Below are 20,653 nucleotides of genomic sequence, written 5' to 3'. Positions count from 1 at the left end.
GTCCATTGTGAAATCAGTGAGTAGGTTATCCAGAGCACTCCAATTTTCAGGGTTTGATCACTGTTGTGAAGTGTGTCATTATCACTTTTGGTAACTTGAGGTGTCTGGAGGATGCTATGTATAACGCCAGATACAGTAGCTCAAGAACTGCTCTCAAGATGCGTGAAATGCACAGCACAATGGGAGACAATGGCAGCATTGTAGCTGTGCAATACCTGTAGATGTTCTGAAATAAATGCAAACACAGTCATCGTGGGTCAGCAACGTAGCATTCTAATACAGGTGGTACGTGGGATGTGGAATGTACGATAACACGACTTATATCTGAAGGAGAGTGCACTGTATTGTAGTTAAATCAGTACAACAGAGCTATGACTTCAGTGGTTGAAACCATTTGCCGAACAGTCTGTCTGAGATGCATGTGGTCTTGGTTGACTGCCAGTGATATTGATTGTTGTTGTGGAGTTCCCACATATGCCTTTAGATTCAATTCAGATTGCCAATAGTGTTGGATTTTCTTTCTTCTTTCTTGTTCCTGTTTGGATACCGATCCATAATTATTGCATGTATGATATTTTTAGCCTGTAAATTAGCGTGATGATATTTATGGAGTCATTTAAGGGAATAGGCTCTGATTGTGAAGTTATTCTGTTTTCCTTTTTCCATAATTGGTGCATTTGGAAGAGTGCCTAATATCTTTTTCCCTGGCCTGTTCAGGCACATCCTGTGGTTTGTATGCAACTCCCAACTGCAATTATTTACTTCTGCAAAGTGTTACATTAAAAAGCTTGCAAGTCTTTGTTAGTTTTAGGTTGTTTATGTGAGAGCCTCATTGACAGAGGACTGTGGCATTGAATCATGTCTGTCTGAAATATTCGTAACAAATATGTTGGAATGATGAAGTGCTGCAAATTTCTCCTCGATTGTTTGTATAACAACATAATCTTCATTGCAACCTATGCTGTTAGTACCACCTATAATGAGCACATAAATGGTTTTTACATTTTCAGGATCATGGCCTGCTATGAGTTCTTGAGTTTAACACCACGTGTAACGATTCCACACACTTCAACATTGCTAAAATTGCTTTTTACAATTTTGGCCATACCTCTCATATGACTGTCTACAACAATAGGCACACATTTTGTGGCAGTTTTGTTACAATTTTCACATCTAATTGTTGAAAATTTACTTTTTTGCACATCAAATGTAACTTCTTTTTAGAACTTCTGCTTGTTGACAGTGGAATGTTAGCCATGATCACTTTAACACCTGAATTGAGCTGTGGTTCTGAGACAGTCACTGGGATATTATTACTAGGAGAAAGGACATTAACAAAGGGTTCCTCTTGTGGTATTACTGCAACTGTACAAGTTTGTTTTGTTAAATCAGGAAACCACACAACAGTTGCTGAATGAACAATATTTTATATCATACACCAGTGTATGCAATAAAATATTTTTCATTCAGCAGCTGTTCATTTATTGTAGGTGACATTTTTGTACCTAATGCTTTGCACATATTATTTGCTTTCTTCCATTCTGATGATCTATTGGCTCTGTCGTGCGACAGTTCACACATGTGTTGTTTTGATCTTAATGCATATATTTGTACATCAGGCTGTTGTTTGATCTTTTTTGGCTGTTGATTACCTTTCTGACTGAATCAATGTAATTCATTTTAGCAGTAAAATTGAGTATCCTTATGAGTGTTGTATGGAATAAAATACTTGGGGTCACCATGTTGTTGTTGGACAAGAAATGAAGTGTTACTTGACTATGAAAGAAAATACTTTCCAGTTCTGCGCCCACATTTAACTTTTACGTAGGATATTCCAGATTTCTGGAAGAGAACTAGCTGAACCATTTCAAACAGGAAATGGTGGCTGTTCATGTTGTACCACTTGAAAACTTGAGTGTGATTCAGACATTGATAGGCTAACTAGGAAATTGATTATGCTTTGTTCACACTTATGTTGTATTCATTCATTCAGTTATCATGTGGAACAGTGCCATAGGATTAAGTAAAATTGACCTAGATCATGACTTATGGGGAAAGGGGAATGGTGTTAGGGTTACATTGGGTTGAAAAATTTCAGTGTGCAACCATTGCGTGTGATCTTGATCTCTCTTGCTTGCCTACATTGTTCTTACACTGATGTCATCTAGAGCAAATTAGTGCTAACCGGGCTTGGAATTGCTAAAGGGAAATATTCATGGGCTGTCAATGCATTGTTAGCTACTGTGACTTGAAGTGGAAAGAACAGATTCACAAATCAAACTAAAGGTATTACTCTATTAATCCTATATTGCTAAACCCTCATAAAATTTATGTTTGCAGTAGGGTATAAAACGCGACATTTTGTGCTGAATTTGGTATGTAACATACCATTGGAGAGCTAATAATGGCAATTAACTAGTGTGTAACCTATAAATTTGGACTTCCTGTGAATAAAAGGTGGAGTAGTAAACTTCACAATGGTTTAGTAGCAATGTAACATTCCCCAGTTTAGTGTTCTGTTGTTAATATACAATGCTGTGTGACGCAGCCAAGCCCGCACAATGTCTACCTCTCCCATATCGAAAACAGTTCTTCTTAATGAGTGCCAACATATGGCTCACTAGGCAGGTTTTAGTAGTAACCATTACAAACTGGAAGCTCTCCCAGCATTTACATTTTATACTAATATGTTGTTAAACAATACATTTGAACATGAATCTAAACAGATATTTAGTAAAAGGATTTTCCATGTATCCTTCCCAGTGGTAGCTGATTTCTAGTGACATTATTAGTTATAAAATTTGCAGTCTTATCATGTGAATTGTAGCGGAACTCTCACATTGTGAGCTATGCATGTTGAATAGTTCTCATGTTCTTTAGACGTTATGATAATTCATGCTATGTACTGCTCGACCTACTTGATTCCATTGTGTGAATTTACAACTGATAACAGATCTTATTCTACCTAGTGATATTTACAGTCTCAATTATTTTATGAAGTTCAGAGGTCCAGGATAGCTGTATGATTGTCAAATCAGTACTAAAAAAAAAGAACAACTGACAGTGTCAGGTACGTTGATGCTTTCAAACTGCTCAGTTCTGTTAGTGGTGTTCATATACCAACAAAGGTAAAAATGGTAGGTCACAGTCTTAATCTTGGCATTTGTCACATTTCTCAGTTAGTTTTCAAAACATTTCAGGGTAAATTTTAATGTAAATGGTATTTTTTACATTGCATTTTGAGTGCCATATTAAAAAAGTAGCTTATTTCATGTAATGCATCAATGGAAATATATATTATGTAATATATTATGAAATATATATTATGTAATTGGATGGATACACAAGTGCTCTAACCAAGCAGTTGCAGGAGAACAAACCAATATAGATACTGAAATTTGTAACCTTTTAGAGCCCGTGCCTCCTATTTCTGGCAGAAGGGTTTAGGGGGAAGGAAGAGGGGTGAAGGAAAAGGACTGGTGAGGTGTAGGAAAGTACGAAATAGGGAGAGTTCAGAAAAGCAATAATCTCAGAATTAGTACTCAGCAACAGCAGGTTAATAAAACTCCATCAACTTATTAACATATAGTAAATTTTGACAGCACCAGTGATAACAATGTTTCAGGGACAAAGTACTTCCAAATTGTAATCCAAAAATTATAACTTAATTTATAACTAATGAAAATGTACAAAAATTTTGTACCAACATTTTATATGTTTTGCAGATAGCTTGAAAATGATCGTGATGTCAAGATGAGCTCATAATCATAAGAAAAGCTGAAAAAATATTATTATGGCAGGATTAATGGTTAAAATTATTTAATGTCTTTACAAGGGATTTAAAACACAGCAGGCCTTGAGAAATAAGACACATTTGTGGCCGTCGATTTGCTTTGGATGAATGTGTGCACATCTGGGTAAAATCGTGGTTCTGCAGCCGACTGCAAGCATTTTCCTGTGAAGGTGCTGACTGGCTTGTCTCACATTGGGATAAATATATTAACAGTTATGGCAATTAATTTTTAAATAAGAAACAGTTTACTGATTTTTTCCATCTGTCTATTTCTTATTTGACCGCCACTTACAATAAGTATCTTATGTGAAGTACAAGGTGTTATTACAAAGAGAGCATACTACAATAGACTCTTTAAGGAAAAATAGTGTCAATACTCACACAGGCAGTGGTTCATTTAGATGACACTAGAATTCACATCCATTCAACAGTGAATAAATGCTGGCAAAGGACTGTGAGCAAGTAGTTTTGTCAAACGAAAGCGCTGATAACAGTTTAACTATCATTACACATTGATTGTGCAACAGCACCACACTTGTAATAACACTGCAGTGTGCACAGTTGCAATCTCCATTTAACTCTTTGTCAAAGACAAACATGACATAGGTGACCCACTGGCTGTTACTTCAGCTGGCTTTGTTGAGCATTTCTCACCTTTTTTGCATACTATCACTGGACAGATTACTTTGTTTCTATATCTTTATCTGTGTGTGGACTATTAACATCCATTTTAGCCTGGATATCCTGCATACCAGCATCCAAAATGCTGGATCCCTATTGTTTTATTTTTACAAACATCTCCTGCACATTTTGAGCAATATGTTTAAAAGCCAATGCATAGCCTCGTATAATTTGCATAGTTTTGTAGATGCTGCGTCATCTACATATTATACACATAAAGTGCACTCAGTTTTTTGTAGAATTTGGTACATGTTCACACCCGCACTCCCCTTCGAACATGTTCAAGTATATTAGCAAGATTTTAACTTCTTTTTTTTAGGATCGGAGAAAAGTATATTCCATTTTAGAGAAGGAAGGAATTGAAATACCACGTTATGCTGTCCTGGATAGAGATTCCCCTGATCCAAAACGTAAGTTACTTTTATTATAGTAATTTCAGCATAACCCTTGTACTGTTAAGTTTTAGGATCATTAGTTAAAAGCATATTTTTGAGCCCGTCATTTTTTATGACAGAAGGGATGTTGTTTGTTAAAATTTGGTAGTAGTGGTATGGAGAAATACCACTGTACACCTTAAAATGTAAGACTGATTTTTAACTTCATAAAATTTAATTATAACTGTCTTTCACTGTTTTTGTGCCCTTATAACTATTTAATTCTATGAAAGTGTGTTTTTCTTGTGTCTCAATCAAACATTTCCTCTTTGTTCTTGCTTGCCAGATCATGAACTTGTGGAATCCGAAGACCATGTTGAAGTTAATGGGATCATCTTCAATAAACCATTTGTTGAAAAGCCAGTTTCTGCTGAAGATCATAATATTTATATATATTATCCAACTTCAGCAGGGGGAGGAAGTCAAAGACTGTTCAGAAAGGTATGCAGTATCCATTTTCTCTTCTGAGACTTATTGTAAACAGTGGAGTATGTACAGCTTAAAAATAGTAATATGTGACTGTCAGAGAACTTAGGAGGACTGAAATATAAACATAGCAATAGATAGATAAATCTCAAACTTAGTTAATTTTTCAAGATGTATATTAAATTGTAAGATTTTCAGGTTTAATAATTTCTCTAAATAGAAAATAATATTACTTCCTTGTAGATTGGAAGCAGAAGCAGTGTATACTCAGCAGAATCAAGAGTCCGCAAGACAGGTTCATACATTTATGAAGACTTTATGCCAACTGATGGCACTGATGTGAAGGTGAGTTTTATAGATTATATACAAAACCCTTATTTCACTGGCTTGAAGGAAAAGTTACTTGTCTAGATGTTAATACATCTTCAGATTAACAATGTTGTTGTTGCTGTTGTTGTTGTTGTTCTTGTGGTCTTCAGTCCGAAGATTGGTTTGATGCAGCTCCCAATGCTACTTTATCTTCTGCAAACCTCTTGATCTCCAAATGACTACTGCAACGTACTTCATCTCTTGGGCTACCTCTACAGTTTTTGCTTCCCGGCCCACTCCCTCCAGTACTAAATTGGTCTTGCTTGATGTCTCTGAATGTGGCCTATCAACTGAATCATTCTTCAGGGTGTAGACGACCCGTGACAACCGGAAGATCCGGGGAAAACCCGGGAATTTTTTCATCCGGGAGAAAACCGGGAATTTTTTAGAATTCCGGGTATTTTTCATTGTTTTAGTTTTCAGTTAAAGTTTTGTAACATTGACTGGTAAGAACCAATACTCCAACAAAGGATATTACTGTATCTCGCTACTGCAGAATAATACTGCAGCAATAAAACATGAAAGAGAGAAAAAAAACGAAAATAAAAAGAAGTTGCCAAGGAAATGCGCCATATATAGCAACAAATCACAGTGCTCACATAAGCGTTTGCCAACAGCAAAGTGTGTCAACGGCTTTAGGAAGACTATGCATTGCTTCACAACAGCAAATTGCCTCCGATGAGCGTGACGTCACAATTGTTTACATTATATTCGTTTGAGCTGTTGCCAGCGGGCTCATGCGCATGCGCTTGCGCAATTGAGTCGCGTATGAGTAGCAAGGACCTTCTCCCACTTCTGGCTAAAGAAGTGTTGCTGTATAAGCAGTATCAGCAAGCAGCCGCGCCCAAGCTGCCAGATCCACGCATGCGCAACAGGCCCAGGCGGCAATTTTTGGGTGGCCGGGCTCTTGAGGAAAAAAACCCTTTTTCACAGTTTCGGTGCCGGGGGTGGGGGAAGAGATGCAAATTAGCTAATACTCTTGAGGAATAAACCTTTTTTCACAAAGCTCCTAGCATCTAGCGCACGTTGGTCTATCGATTATTCATATGATTTTGAAACGCATCCGTGGGTTCTTGAACATTTTTCAGCACATTCTAAGTTGATTTCTGAATGTATCATAAATTGAGTTTTGAATGCGTGCGTACTTTACATAATGTTTCTGCCAGGAGAATCACCGTCGCATCTAGAAATAAACTTTCCTCCAAACAAAATGGGACGGGGCTATGCGAGCTGAGCGGAATAAAACCGAACTGGTGAATGCCAATCGCTGTTTATTTATGTTGTTGACTGAGTTTGTGAATGATCAGCGTTGTTGTAATTACTAACGAAAGCCATAGGTTCAGACTACTAGAGTGGAAATAAACGATTAACACGAATAACAGGTAAGAAAGATTACGTGTTATCTTCTCGGTATATCCAAGAAAATAAAATTTTCGCAAAGTTTTTGGCCAGACCGCTACACTAGTAAGTGCCAGTTGTACAGTCCCGGTTAGCAGTCGCGTAAGTTCTATTGTGGGAGTAGCGTGGAAAACGCGTTGTGCGAACACGTAATAACGCCTAACCGGAGAATAAACGCGAGATAACTAACCCGGTAACTGTGGCAGGGTTAGTGAAGTTAACCGGAGAATTAGTTTTGACACTGGCAGAAATAGTTACAGAATTAGTGATGACAAGATTGTTTGTTAGAACGAGGAAGGAGAAGAAATGGGGAAATCACACAAATTATGGAAGAATATGACAATTCGAAATTTATAGAAAAATTTCGTACCACTACTTTTCGATCTCATGCTTGAGAAGCTGGCGCCTATGAATAAAATATGAAAATATTTCCTAACATAAACCTTTTTGCTTCAAGTAGGCTTTGGCATTTTATATTGGTACTTCGTGAATTATATGACCATTTGTTCCAAAACAGTCTCGTTTATTTGGTGTGTATTACAATGGCTGCAATGTTAGACAGGCCTATTTCGTTTTATCTAGCAGACAGTGGCAAAATATACGTAATCAGCTCGAGAAATCACACCAGGCCTGGGTACTATTTGTATTAACAGCTTTTTCAGTATTAGACAGCATTTCGTTTTTTCATGTAGCAGAACGTTTGACGAACTTTGATGAGGTAATAGATTCTTTCCCAGAAAGAAAAGCACGCCATGTAAAGCTGTAGCAAGTTTAGAGAGAAAAAAATGCTAGGACGTAAGGTTTGAAGAAATGTACACTGTCTTGCTTGTGTCTTGCCTTTACTGGTTTCATGTATCCTATATTTAATATGTCACACAAAAGTTATTAGCTAATAGGCAATAAATACTGCTAATTTCTGCGGAGTTCTTATTCTCTTGGTTACAAATAATCCCATCCAGTATTGATTGCGATGTTTTTTTTTTAAAAAAAAGAGGGGCAGTATGTCAAACCGGCCGACTGGGAACAGGAGAGGCACCACGAGACGTTTTAATTTCCACTGTCCTAAGCATATTTTGATGGCATTCATTACAAAATAAACACGTTTGAATTCGACAGAACGAAATACAGTGACGTGCGATAGAAGAATGCTGTGTGAAGAGGCGTGGCACTGCAGTTTGGAACACTCAGGACCAAATAACATGGCTTAAATTTCTTCGAAGACATATTTTATGTATGAGACTCTTCAGAGATATGTGCGCTACAAAATGAACATTTTTTTGAGAAGTCGATTTAATTTTTGGCGTCCTTGAACTCAAACGCTGTAGAGATGGGGCGGGGGGCCCTATCTAGTATGGCCACGGTTCGGAAATACCGTAGATCTGGGACTGACTCACAGAGCAGTCTGAGTTGTGGTGCGAAGGTGGGTAGTCTGCAAGTGACCCGTGTTTACGTTTAGTGATTTTGCTGTTTCCTCTTCGTTTATTGATCTCACGTCAAATTTCTGTAGCCGGGAGCTATCAAGTGAATTAAAATACATTCACATAATTGCGGAAGGCTAGAATAAGTTATTAATTTAAGATTTTATTTTATTTCCACCTTTCTCATAGTCAACCATTATTCACCTTGCAAGACAGTGAAGTAATTTTTGTCCGTTTGCTAAAGAAATTTGGCTTTTATTAATCTTTCTGTGAGTATCCTCTGATGTCTTGTTTCCTTTATGACTTAATGTAAGATATTTTAATGTTTTACACGTACGTACATACGGGCTTCCTGCGTCATTGTAGCTGCGCAGGCGTGGTTGACGCCCGTTATCCGGCGCTCTCTGGCAACTGCTGAAACGAATCTATTTCTAACAGGTCGCAGGAAAATATTGCGAATGGTGGTTTGAAAAGTGTTACTTTCAAAGTAAATTTCTTTTACGCAAGATGAACAATGTGGGAGAATGTACGATGAATTTCTTAAATCACAGAGCGCTTGACTCTCAAAAAAAAAACTTTGAGGACGACCGTTTAGAAAAATTTCGAGCCCAGAAGATCAGACATTTATGTCACTGTTAAAAATTTTACTGGCACATTTGTTTTATGTATCTTAAAATGTAACACGCGTAAAAAGATCAACATTATGTTTGAAAGCTTAGAATGTCTTTAAAGTTGATTAATCTTAGAGGCTAATATGATATGTGAAAGCTATGCTTTTCTTGTAGCAACGCTATGTAATTAATTTAAACCATTAACTTTTCCTATTCACCGTGCACATGACAATGGCAAATTTGATTGTGATGTTGGCACTGCAAGCCATCTGGACCTGAAATGAGACACATGCAAGGCCAAGTCAACAGATGATCTTGCTTCGCACCCACCATCTGCTGCTGTAAAACACAATATCATGTGGCGCAAAATGATACTTGTGGCTTTCCGTTGGCGCTGGATTCTGAGGAGGGGGGAGCAGGTGGAGCAGTGTCTGATGGTGGTGGCCGTGAAGCAATTCTGCCGGTGATGGTCCATCTCATGCGTGCGAACTATAGGTGAGAAACAGTTGCCGTGCGTGATCCCTGGTGTGTGCGGAGTGAAGTTTGGCTGTCTGCTGCTTGAAGGTTCTGACAAAATGTTCCACTTTGCCATTTCACTGTGGACGGAATGGTGCACTAGTTAGATGCTGTATGCCATTGCATTCACAGAATGTTTCAAATTCATTTGACATGAACTGAGGACCATTGTCCGACACTGACTTCAGGTAAACCTTCGAGGCAAGAAATAGAGGACAACACCTGAATTGTGCTGCGTGACATTGTCGAGTTCATCGGCACGGCAAAAGGAAATTTACTACACGAGTCAATCATAATCAACCAACGAGTGTTCCTAAAAGGTGGTGATTGCAACTTAGGCCAAGCAGAGAACTTTTGTGGTAGAGTGGACTGATTTGCCGCACATGCGTGACACTGTGCCATCATCTGTTTTATTTGGGTGTCCATACGCTGCCAAGTACAGTGTCGTTGCACTAACTGTTTCATACAAACAATCCCCCAGAGTCCTTGGTGAAGTAACTGCAACAATTCATTTTGGGATCAGCACACGTGACTGTCCACTGTAATTTTGAACAAGAATCACACCTTTCTGTACAGTAAGGCTATGCTAACGTGCAAAGTATCAGTGCACTACAAAGTTCTTTATGGTATGCAAGGAACGAGGCCAATGGTGCAAATTATGTTAGCAAAATGTTCAGATCTGAATAATCTCCGTTATTACTTGTTGTGAATGTTTTTACTTCTTCAATAAAACAAATCTGCCTGTATAGCTTCACATGTTAGCATGCGACATCTGGGGTTTGTGGAGGTATGTTGCCCCTGCACTGAATACATCACCAAGCGAGGTGTCACAGTGGTTAGCATGGCGGACTCTCATTATGGAGGATGATGGCTCAAACCCGCATCCAGCCATCCTGATTCAAGGTTTCAATTTTTTCCCTATATTGCTTTAGCTAAATGCCAGCATGGCCAACTTCCTTCCATCTCCTTCCCTAATCCGATGGGACCGATTACCTCACTGTTTGGCTCCCTCCCACAAATCAACCAACCAACCGAATACATGTGGCAGATTAATTGTGAGGGCCTGTGTGTTGGCCAGCTGAGGTGTGTTTTTTAGGCAGTTTCCCACAACCGAAAAAAGGATACTGGGCAATGCATCTTGCATTGAAAAAAATGAAATGTCGTGTGGCTAGCGCCTCCCGTTGGGTAGACCGTTCGCCTGGTGCAGGTCTTTCGATTTGACGCCACTTCGGCGACCTGCGCGTCGAATCTTGCATTGCAGTTGTATTGCTTAACAATTATGTTTAACGTACCTACAGCTTTGCAGTGTATTGGATATCTACCTTTTCAGATTTTACAGCTTTTCGAAACACGTAAGCAGTTCACTTGCTTTGTTAGAATATCCCTTGATGAAAGAGTAAACTAATTTTTTTTAATGGTACATCCTCATAAATTTAGTGTGAGTGCTTTGTTTAATGACTTTTTTCTAAATTACCTTCCTGAACCTTGAATCTGTCTGAACAAAACATGTCCCACTGACTTCAGTAACCATGTGGAACTAGCCATGTGTGAGGGTGGTTGCTCTCGGTGTATGGTAGAAGAATTTTTTTGTGTGAAAAACATATTTGGTTTGGGATTCATTTCTTCGATAACCTTTGCTGATTATTATTATTATTGTTTAAGTTGCACAGAAGTTGATCAAAATAATTATAATACACCAAAGAAATGACCCAAAACTATTTAGCTACAAGTACTTGGTGAATCATTTGAACCAAGATTATGATCAGGTGTATTTTGTCAATCCTTATGGTAATCTGCTATTGTCATGAAGGTTACTGAAGAATGAGTAAGAACAGAGAGGACATTTTATACCCGTGTCCACCTATATTTGGAGATAGGGATCAATCCATCCATGATTCTACTCGGACTACACTGTTCAGAATTTTAATTGTGAATGTAGTTAACTTCATGCATTGAAACATCACTTGTGCCTTTTAAGTAAGTTCTTTTAACAGATAATATTTGTAAACAGATTTTGCCATTTTGCTGTAACATAGTGGAAAAGGAATTGATTTATTATTAATGTTCCTTTTTTGTTCACTTAGGTGTATACTGTTGGCCCTGACTATGCCCATGCAGAAGCACGTAAATCCCCAGCTTTGGATGGCAAAGTTGAACGTGACAGTGAAGGAAAGGAAATTAGATATCCTGTGATATTAAGCAATGCAGAGAAGCTGATATCAAGAAAAGTTTGTTTGGCATTCAAACAGACTGTGTGTGGATTTGATTTGCTGAGGTATACCACAAGTTTATCATTATAAAGCAAGTAATTTAGCATACATCCAAGCATTACTGCATATTTATTATGTGATACTTTTATATAAAACATTTCTTAGTGTGTCTTATGTTCCACCTTTTTCACTCTTCTGTGAACAAGTTAACTGTCAGTAGGATACTACTACAGCAATCGGAAAAAATATTTCCCTAATAATTCTCTCATGATACTGATTAGACACAGCCTTTCCATCTTTCTCCATTTTGATAGGACCTGAAATTAAATAAAATTTTCACTGTGATATACAGATGGAACCATATTCCAATATCTTTGTTAGAAATGAGTGAATGTTTGTGTATCAGTTGTTATGAGATAAGAACACAAGGGGAACACACATTCTGTAGCCACAAGATAGAAATATTGATAAGATTCTTTACCCACCTGTGTTGGAGCAGTCTGCTTGTGTAATTTATGCTGAAACTTTTCAGGTTATCATAGAGGTCTCAGTGTGATTATGTTTACTTTTTAAGGAAAATTACCAGTCAGTAAATAATGATGAATTGTATAGCTTCATCTAGAAGTGATTGAAAGTTGAATATCCTAACCTTTCATGATCAGTAGTGAAAATGAAATTTTTTATTAATATCCATTATTCAAGAGAGAATTTGGTCACCTGTTGCTAACTAGAAACATTACAATTAATGATGTGCAGAGTAATAATTTAGAAGTAGAAGTAGTACCTATGAGCTGCTTGAGCACAGTGTCAGGAACACAGTTAATTATAACAGGTTGGTTAGTAGACTGTGTAATTTCTTCCACTAAAATAAAAGGGTAGGCTGTAAAAGGAAAAAGGGGGCTGTTTCAACATATTTTGCTGGTGCTGCAAGGTTGCAAAATCACCACAGAAGTTTTGAGTATGTTTCTCATTCCTGAATTACTGTTCATATGGTCAGTCAGCTGAACTGAAAAACGGTGGCATAGAGATACTTGTGCGCAGTACTACAAAGCACTAAATCTTAAACTGAAATCAGCACACCTGGACGTACGGAATTCGTATAGGTTCATACATGTGTGTGTGTGTGTGGTGAAACTGGTGTCACATCTAGCTTTTATTTGAAGTATTAGTTGAATAACATAATGTGAACTTCATAAGGGCAGGACAGTGTTTTAAATGAGGAGAAAATTGAATTTATTACCAAGGACAGTGTTTTAAATAAAGAGAAAATTGTATTTCTTACCAATACATAGATCTTCACAGAATTTTGTAAATTTCCAAACTGTTTAATCACATTTTCCTAACTGGAATGCCAGCCAATATCCCACTATAATTTTCAACTCTTCATTTTCCTTACTTCACCAGAATAATTGAAATGCAAGAACATAATGAAAGAGGATGGAGGCATTGTGATAGCTCAGAACTTGATTCAAAATTTAAATATGTGGACACTTGCTAGGAGCAAGTGTTAAAATTCACACTTAGGTTCAGCACCAGTGATTTAGTGGGTAAAACAAAATAAGCTTACTGTATGTGGATGTTGTCAGAAAACATATGCAGTCTCTATTTTCATGTGCACTGTGCATGCCATTTATTTCTGAAAATTCATTTCAAAGGCCACAGACTGTAAGGTGGCAATTTCTATGCTTTAGTCTAGCATCCAGTAAACAGCCACATTGGATGTAGCACAGTTTCTAGACTTCTTACAGTGAACCTCCAAATCTACTCCTCAATACATTGTATTCCATTTTCTTACTTTTCCTTCACTTGTAGTAGTAGATCTCTATCTTGAAGCTTTCAGGATATATTGCAGTCTTGTGTGAAATCTAATTACTGACTGGACTTTGCTAGCTGCAGGGTTGGTTTAGTACATTCACTTTCTCATGAAAGCAAACAGTACCACTATAAGAATTAAAAATCTGAGTGTACAATGAGGCAATTGGTGTTACTGAACATGTGGGATCTGATCATTGTTGCCATTTTATCTTTATAACAAGGAAACTTTTTTTTTTTTGGTAGTGCTTAACAAATTTTGTTTTGAAGGTGCAAATTCTATTAATTTTCCTTTTCATATTGCCCCCTGTGGTGTCAGGGGATAGAATAGACCTGCAGCCCTTCCTTGCCTATCATAAGAGGCGACTAATAGGAGTATTTTTTATTTGGTCAAGCTCTTTACCTTGGTCTTGTGATTGTTCTTCAGACTTTTGAACATTTTTGCTCTTTTCACTTTTTTAATGCTTTTTCCTCCTCATCTTGTCTGGCATTTTAAATTCTGGTCCCCTTTTTGGGTTTGACCTCCACTTCCCAAATTTTACTGAAGTTTGGGCTAAATATCAGTTTGGGGATGCTGCAGCAATAGAGAAGATGGGACATGGATCTTTGCTGATCAAACCATCCCAAGCCAACCAATCACAGGCACTTCAGGCCTGTGTCGAGTTAGGAGATATACCAGTCACCATTTCTCCTCATAACAAGCTCAATAGAATTCAACATGCGATCTTCCATTGGGACCTAATGCTACAAATTGATGAAGAGCTGCATTACAAGCTGGCAGAGCATGGAGTCCATTTTGTTTTCCACATCCAGAAGAGACCCAAGGGTGATAGAGCAGAAGCTGGAGCTTTTATGCTAACCTTCGACTGCAACATTTTACCAGAGAAGGTTCAGATCATGGTTTACAGGTGTGATGCCAGGCCTTTCTTTCCTCCTCTGATGCGATGTTTTAAGTGCCAAATGGTTGGACACATGTCTTCCTACTGTTGTAATGATGCTGTCGGTAGGGCGTGTGTGGATGGGCATCCCACGAGGGTAGCCGTTGTGACTAACCGTCTCAATGTGACAACTGTCCAGAACCGCACTCTCCTCGTTCTCTGCAATGTTCAATGTTTAAGAGGGAGAAGGAAATTCGAGGGTATAAAATGCTTGACTGCCTATTTTCACAAGCTACAAGGAAAAAAGTTTGAAAGACTTCATTCGACTAATATGGTCTCCAATTTTGTGACTGTCATGTCACAGTCCACACTTCACACAGCGACAAGGGCTCATGTGATACCTTGTGGTCCTGGTCATATTCCAGGGCCTGCCTCACAGTTGGAGAAGGGAACGTGAGCTCCATCGTCCCCTATACCTATAGCACCGGTCACTACCACATCATCGGTGCGGCCAGAGATGCCTAAGCATCCTCTGGCATCAGGGATGAGGACACCTATCAAGGTGGCCACATCTCAGGACAAGGACCAGCAGCCACAGGCTGCGGCCTGAATAAAAGTACAGTCCTCTTCTCTCCTGGAAGATAAAATGGGGAAATCTTCACAGAAATCAAAGTCTCAGAAGGATAAGCAGAAAGATGAGCTACTTTCTGAGTCTTCAGATGTTCTACTCGCCTGCCCTGCAGCAGTCAAGCCTATGCATATGGACAACAGATCACGCAATCAGGTGGAACATGACCTGGTAAGCGAAGTAATCACACCCATATTTTCCATTCACCACTTTCTCTGACCTGACTCTAATGTTTCTTCAATGGAGCTGTAATGGCTAGTATTGCCATTTGACTGAACTCTGTCATTTAGTGGCTACTTACTCTATGGCTGGCATAGCACTTCAGTAAACATGGCTTATGGCAACATACCTGCTTGCTCTGAAAAACTTCAAACCTACTGTACCAGTTGTGTTAATGTCGAGAGAGCACCCGGTGGGATCTGTACCCTCATATGCTCTGACATTTTCAGTGAGCAGGTGCCCCTTACCACTTTCTAGAGGTCATAGCTGTTAGTTTCTACCTGTCAGTTCACATGATAATACCTAATGTTTATTCCCCAAGATGAATGTTTCCATTATCATGAGCTGTTCAAATTAATGACATGTCTCCATGCCCCCTCCTCTTATTGGTGGGACTTTAATGCCCATAAGCCTCTGTGGGGTGGCGGCACTATGTCTCACAGAGGCCGACTACTAAAACACCTCCTTTCAGAATTGGACGTCTGCCTACTCAACACTGGAGCTGCAACCCATTTCAGTGTGGCCCACGGAACGTTTTCAGCTATTGATCTCACAGTTTGCAGCTCAAGTATCTTCCCCCTCATTCAGTGGTACGTCCATGGTGACCTCCGTGAGAGCTACCATTTTCCTATCATTCTGTCCTCCTCCACTCACAGACATCTAGAACATGCTCCACATTTGTTGCTTCCGGAAGCTAATTGGCAAGATTTCTCCTCTACAGCCACTTTTGCAGTCTGTCGTGTGGCTGATATTGACAGATTGGTACAGGATATTATCAATACTATTACTCACACTGCAGCAGCAACGATACGCTACAACTGCAGCTCATCCTGTCGAGTGGTGGAATATATAGCCACAGCTATCAGGAGGTGCTGCAGGGCACTTAACTGACACACATGCCATCCCTCTATCAATAATTTAATAGCATTCAAGAGAATCCAGGTGAAAGCACAGTTTTAATAAAGAAAAGGAAGCAGGAGTGTTGGGAGCAGTATGTCTCAACTCTGTGATCCTATACCCTGTTGTCCCAAGTATGGACTAACTTCTCTGCATTTGTGGCCAACCACCACCCACAGTGCTTCCTGGCATCCTTGTCAATGGTAACATCTGCACTGATCCTGTGGTACGTGATGAAGGTTTTACAGCACACTTTGCTTAAATGTCCGCTTGCAGTAATTACCATCCTCATTTCCTGACGCAGGAACACTTTATTGAATGCCGCGTGCTATCATTCCGTGTACATGGTTCTCTATCATACATTGTCCCTTTTTGTGAAGGGAAGCTTCACAGAGCTTTGGCAGAGCATCGAGATATGGCCGCTGGACATGACAAAATACACAACCAAATGCTCAAATGTCTTCATGCCAACAGCGTGAAACATACCTGGTGGCACCACATCCTATCTACACTGCATGAGTGAGGTTTCTGGGGTAGTTTACCCATTTTTGTCCATAATTTCCTATCTCTCTGATTTTTTTCATCTGTCAGCACCCAATATATACCGGAAACTGGAGACCCTTGGGGATCGGTTCTGAGCATAGCTCTGTTCACTACTGTCATCAGTGGTATCGTAAATGCAGTGGGCCCCACAGTCTCTCTGTCACTGTACATGGATTATCTTTGCCTATCTCTCTGCATCACTGCACGCCACTGAACACCAGCTTCAGGGGCTGTCTGCAGAGTCCATGGCTGGGCCATGAATAATGACTATCAGTTTGCTTCTGAAAAATAATGACTTGTGCATTTTTGTTAATTGGCCGTGCGGGATTAGGCGAGTGGTCTAAGGCGCTACAGTCATGGACTGTGCGGCTGGTCCCAGCGGAGGTTCAAGTTCTCCATCGGGCATGGGTGTGTGTGTTTGTCCTTAGCATAATTTAGGTTAAGTAGGGTGTAAGTGTAGGGACTGATGACCTTAGCAGTTAAGTCCCATAAGATTTCACACACATTTGAACCAGTCACTTGAAGCCATTGAAACTTTCCAATTCTTAGGTGTTTTATTTGACAACAAGCTTACTTGGCTGCCACATGTCTGCCGGCTCAAGGCAACTTGCATGAAGAAGCTGAGTGCTCTCCATTTTCATAGTCACTCCTCATGGGCAAAGTGCTGATTTGATCCTGCTTGGACTATGGATGTGTTGCCTGTGGGTCAGCTGCAGCATCTGTACTGAGCTTGCTGGACCCTGTTCACCACACTGGCATGTGGTTGGCAGTGGGGGTCTTCCATATGAGCCCTGTTGTCAACCTCCTGGCAGAAGCCGATGACCCACTGCAGCGGGTTGGATGACAGCAGCTTCTGGCAAGTTACTCAAACACAATCTGTCAGAAGCCTACCCTCCTAGGTCACTCAACTCTGTTTCACAAACATCAGTTCCGACAGTTTGCACATCACCCAAAAATGGGTAGATCAGCTGGAATCAGACTCGATATTCTGCTGAAGGACCTCCAACAGCCTTTGTTAGTCTGTGTTCCTTGGGCTCCCTCTTGACACACCCTGTGGGCTGTACCCTGTGCTGTGATATGCATGGACCTCTTTTGTGGCCCCAAGGAGGATGCTGATCCTACCCTTCTCCATTACCTGTTTCTCTCTATCCTCCACAATTATTCTAATTTGGTATACATCTTCACAGATGGATCGAAAGTGAATGACAGGGTCAGTAATGCTTTTGCACATGTAAGGAGACATGAGAACGAATCTCTGCCAAGTGCCTGCAGTGTATACACTGCAGAGTTGGTTGCCATCTCTCAGGCTTTGCGGTATGTCAAATTCCAGGCCACGACAAACTTTCTGAACTGTAGTGACTCCATGAGTTGCTTAAACGACATAACCGCGTGCTATGCCAAAAATCGTTAGGTTGCCAACATCCAGGATCTACTAGCTGACCTCTACAGCTCTGGACACCAAACCACATAGGCATTCCAGGAAATGAACTCGCCGACCGTCTAGCTAAAGAGACAACTACAGGAGGTCAACATGACTTCTGGGTACCGGGCATAACTTATAATTATAACTTCAGTGCAATATTTTGAGGCTCTGGGAACTGGAATGGCAGGCTACTACAACCCAAAGCAAGTTGAGAATGATTAAAGGTTCCACTAAGGTGTGGTATACATCTTTCCAGGTGTCTCGGAAAGATGCCATTGTGTTGTGCCAACTACGCATAGGCCGCACAAGACTCACCCACAATTTCCTTCTGCATCAGGAGGGTCCTCGTCACTGCAGCTGCGGTAGTTTACTGACGATAGTGCACGTTCATGTTGAGTACGCTCTGCTGACCGATTTGTGGCACGCTCTCAGCTTGCCTACCTCAGTTCCTCAGGCACTTGCTGATGACATAACAGCCACTACCAAAGTGTTGCATTTCCTGAGGGAGAACTGATTTTACTCCAACCTATAGTATTCCTCCGTTTCCAGCGTTAGGGGCAGTTATGAGGGAGAGAGCCTCCCCTGTGGCAGGCACCTCCCAAGTGACCACAAATTACTTTCTTCCCCCCTCACATTGTTGTACCTTCAGGCCCTTTTGCACAATATGTTGCCTGAGTTTTCTCTATTTTTCTTTTACCTATTGTGTTACGACAACTGTCATGCCCTTTTAAACTCCTTGACGCACTTATCTAGTTTTAGCAGCCAATTCCCAAATTTTTTTCTCGCTTTTTACCTATTTGTTTCTCTCAAGATGATGAGTGACTGATGACCCAGTAGTTTAGTCCCTTCAAACACACATCATCATCATAATCTTTTTCATACTTGAATGATTGCAGCAAATCACATTATTCATGGACTAACATCTTCCCAAATTTTAATTTCATATAACTTTTTGCCGTACTTCTGCCAGTCTCTCTCTCTCTCTCTCTCTCTCTCTCTCTCTCTCTCTCTCTCTCTGTCTCTCTCTCTCCTCTCTCTCTCTCAGGCTATTACCTGACAATTTCTCAAGTGTTGTCAGGTGGATCTATGTATATCATATGATGTTTTACAGGGACCTCACACTGTCTAAATAACAATGTGACTTCAATTTGACCTTCTGTAATGCCTGGGAACCAATTTTATTTATAATAAACTAGCAATTATTTAGGGGCAACAGCCTTGCCACAGTGGTAACCGGGAATTTTTTCATCCGGGAGAAAACCGGGAAAAACACGGGAATTTTTTAGAATTCCGGGAATTTCTCGTTGTTTCAGTTTTCTGTTAAATTTTTGTAGTGTCGACTAGTAAGAACTGATACTCCAACAAAGAATTTTACTTAAGCCCGCTACTTCAATGTAATGCTGCAGTAATAAAACATAAATGAGGAACAAAAAACCTAAGTTGCAAAGGAAATGCGCCATTTATAGTAACAAAACACAGTGCACACACAAACGTCTGCCAACAGCAAAACGTGTCAAAGGCTGTAGGATGAAGACTATGCAATAATTCGTAAAAACAAACTGCTTCCGAGGGGCGTGACATCACAACTGTTTCACTAGGTTCATTTGAGTAGTTGCGAGCGGGCTTATGCGCATACGCAGTTGAGTCACGTGCGGCTATTGGCTGTACCCAAGGTAACTAGACACGAGCTGTACCAGCAGTAGCGACAAGGAACCAGATGCTACCCGGAAACATTTGTCTTGCACGCCCAAGCTGCCAGATTTGCACATGGGCAGGGCAGTTTGAGTTGTTGTGGGATGAGGGGTAGTCTCCATGTTAACCTTATTTACGTTCAGTGATTTTGGGTCAAATGAAAACAAAACGGATTTCTTTGGCCGGGAGCTATAAAGTGAATTAAAATACATTCACATAATTATGGAAGGCTAAAGCTAGTTTCAGTTTTCTGATTTTATTTTATTTCCTAGTTTTTGGCAACCGGGCGTTAATTGCCTTGCAGAACACTGAAATTATTTTTTTCGATTTGATAAAAAAAAAAATGGCCTTAGTTAATCTTTCCCTCAGAGGCAGTCAATTTATTGGGAACACTATTGGCTAGTGTCAAATGATTGTGGAATTTCAAGAGCACGTTGTTATCTTTTGGGACGTATGACATTAAGCCGTAATAAAGAACTAAACATGAGATAATGCAGTACTGGTACTCCAAAAATATTTGCATCACGAAAACCACACTGAAAAGTTTGGTATCAGCTTGAGGCGTACGTCTTTGTGAATGTGGACAGACGTATGTGCTGTTTAAGTCGAATTATGCATTTTATTATCGTTTGCGAAATTCCGATGCTCTCGGGGTATCCTCTGATGTCCTGTTTCGTTTATGGCATAATGTAAGTTCTCTTAATG

General features: G+C 39.8%; 1 protein-coding gene across 6 annotated transcripts in view; it reads left to right on the top strand.

The window, feature by feature from the left end:
- Positions 1–20,653, top strand: part of LOC124555786 (inositol hexakisphosphate and diphosphoinositol-pentakisphosphate kinase) — a 556,425-nt gene that overhangs the window by 253,406 nt on the left and 282,366 nt on the right. For all 6 annotated transcript variants that reach the window (XM_047129842.1, XM_047129841.1, XM_047129845.1 and 3 more), the window contains 4 exons: positions 4,794–4,884; positions 5,195–5,349; positions 5,578–5,679; positions 11,731–11,921. In XM_047129842.1, the coding sequence (XP_046985798.1) occupies positions 4,794–4,884; positions 5,195–5,349; positions 5,578–5,679; positions 11,731–11,921 (539 nt within the window). The remainder of the gene's footprint in view (positions 1–4,793; positions 4,885–5,194; positions 5,350–5,577; positions 5,680–11,730; positions 11,922–20,653) is intronic.

This window comes from Schistocerca americana, chromosome X, assembly GCF_021461395.2.
Source record: "Schistocerca americana isolate TAMUIC-IGC-003095 chromosome X, iqSchAmer2.1, whole genome shotgun sequence".
Classification (NCBI taxonomy): Eukaryota; Metazoa; Arthropoda; class Insecta; order Orthoptera; family Acrididae; genus Schistocerca; species Schistocerca americana.
The sequence above is the reverse complement of the archived record's forward strand: the minus strand, read 5'-3'. Positions and strand labels throughout refer to the sequence as shown.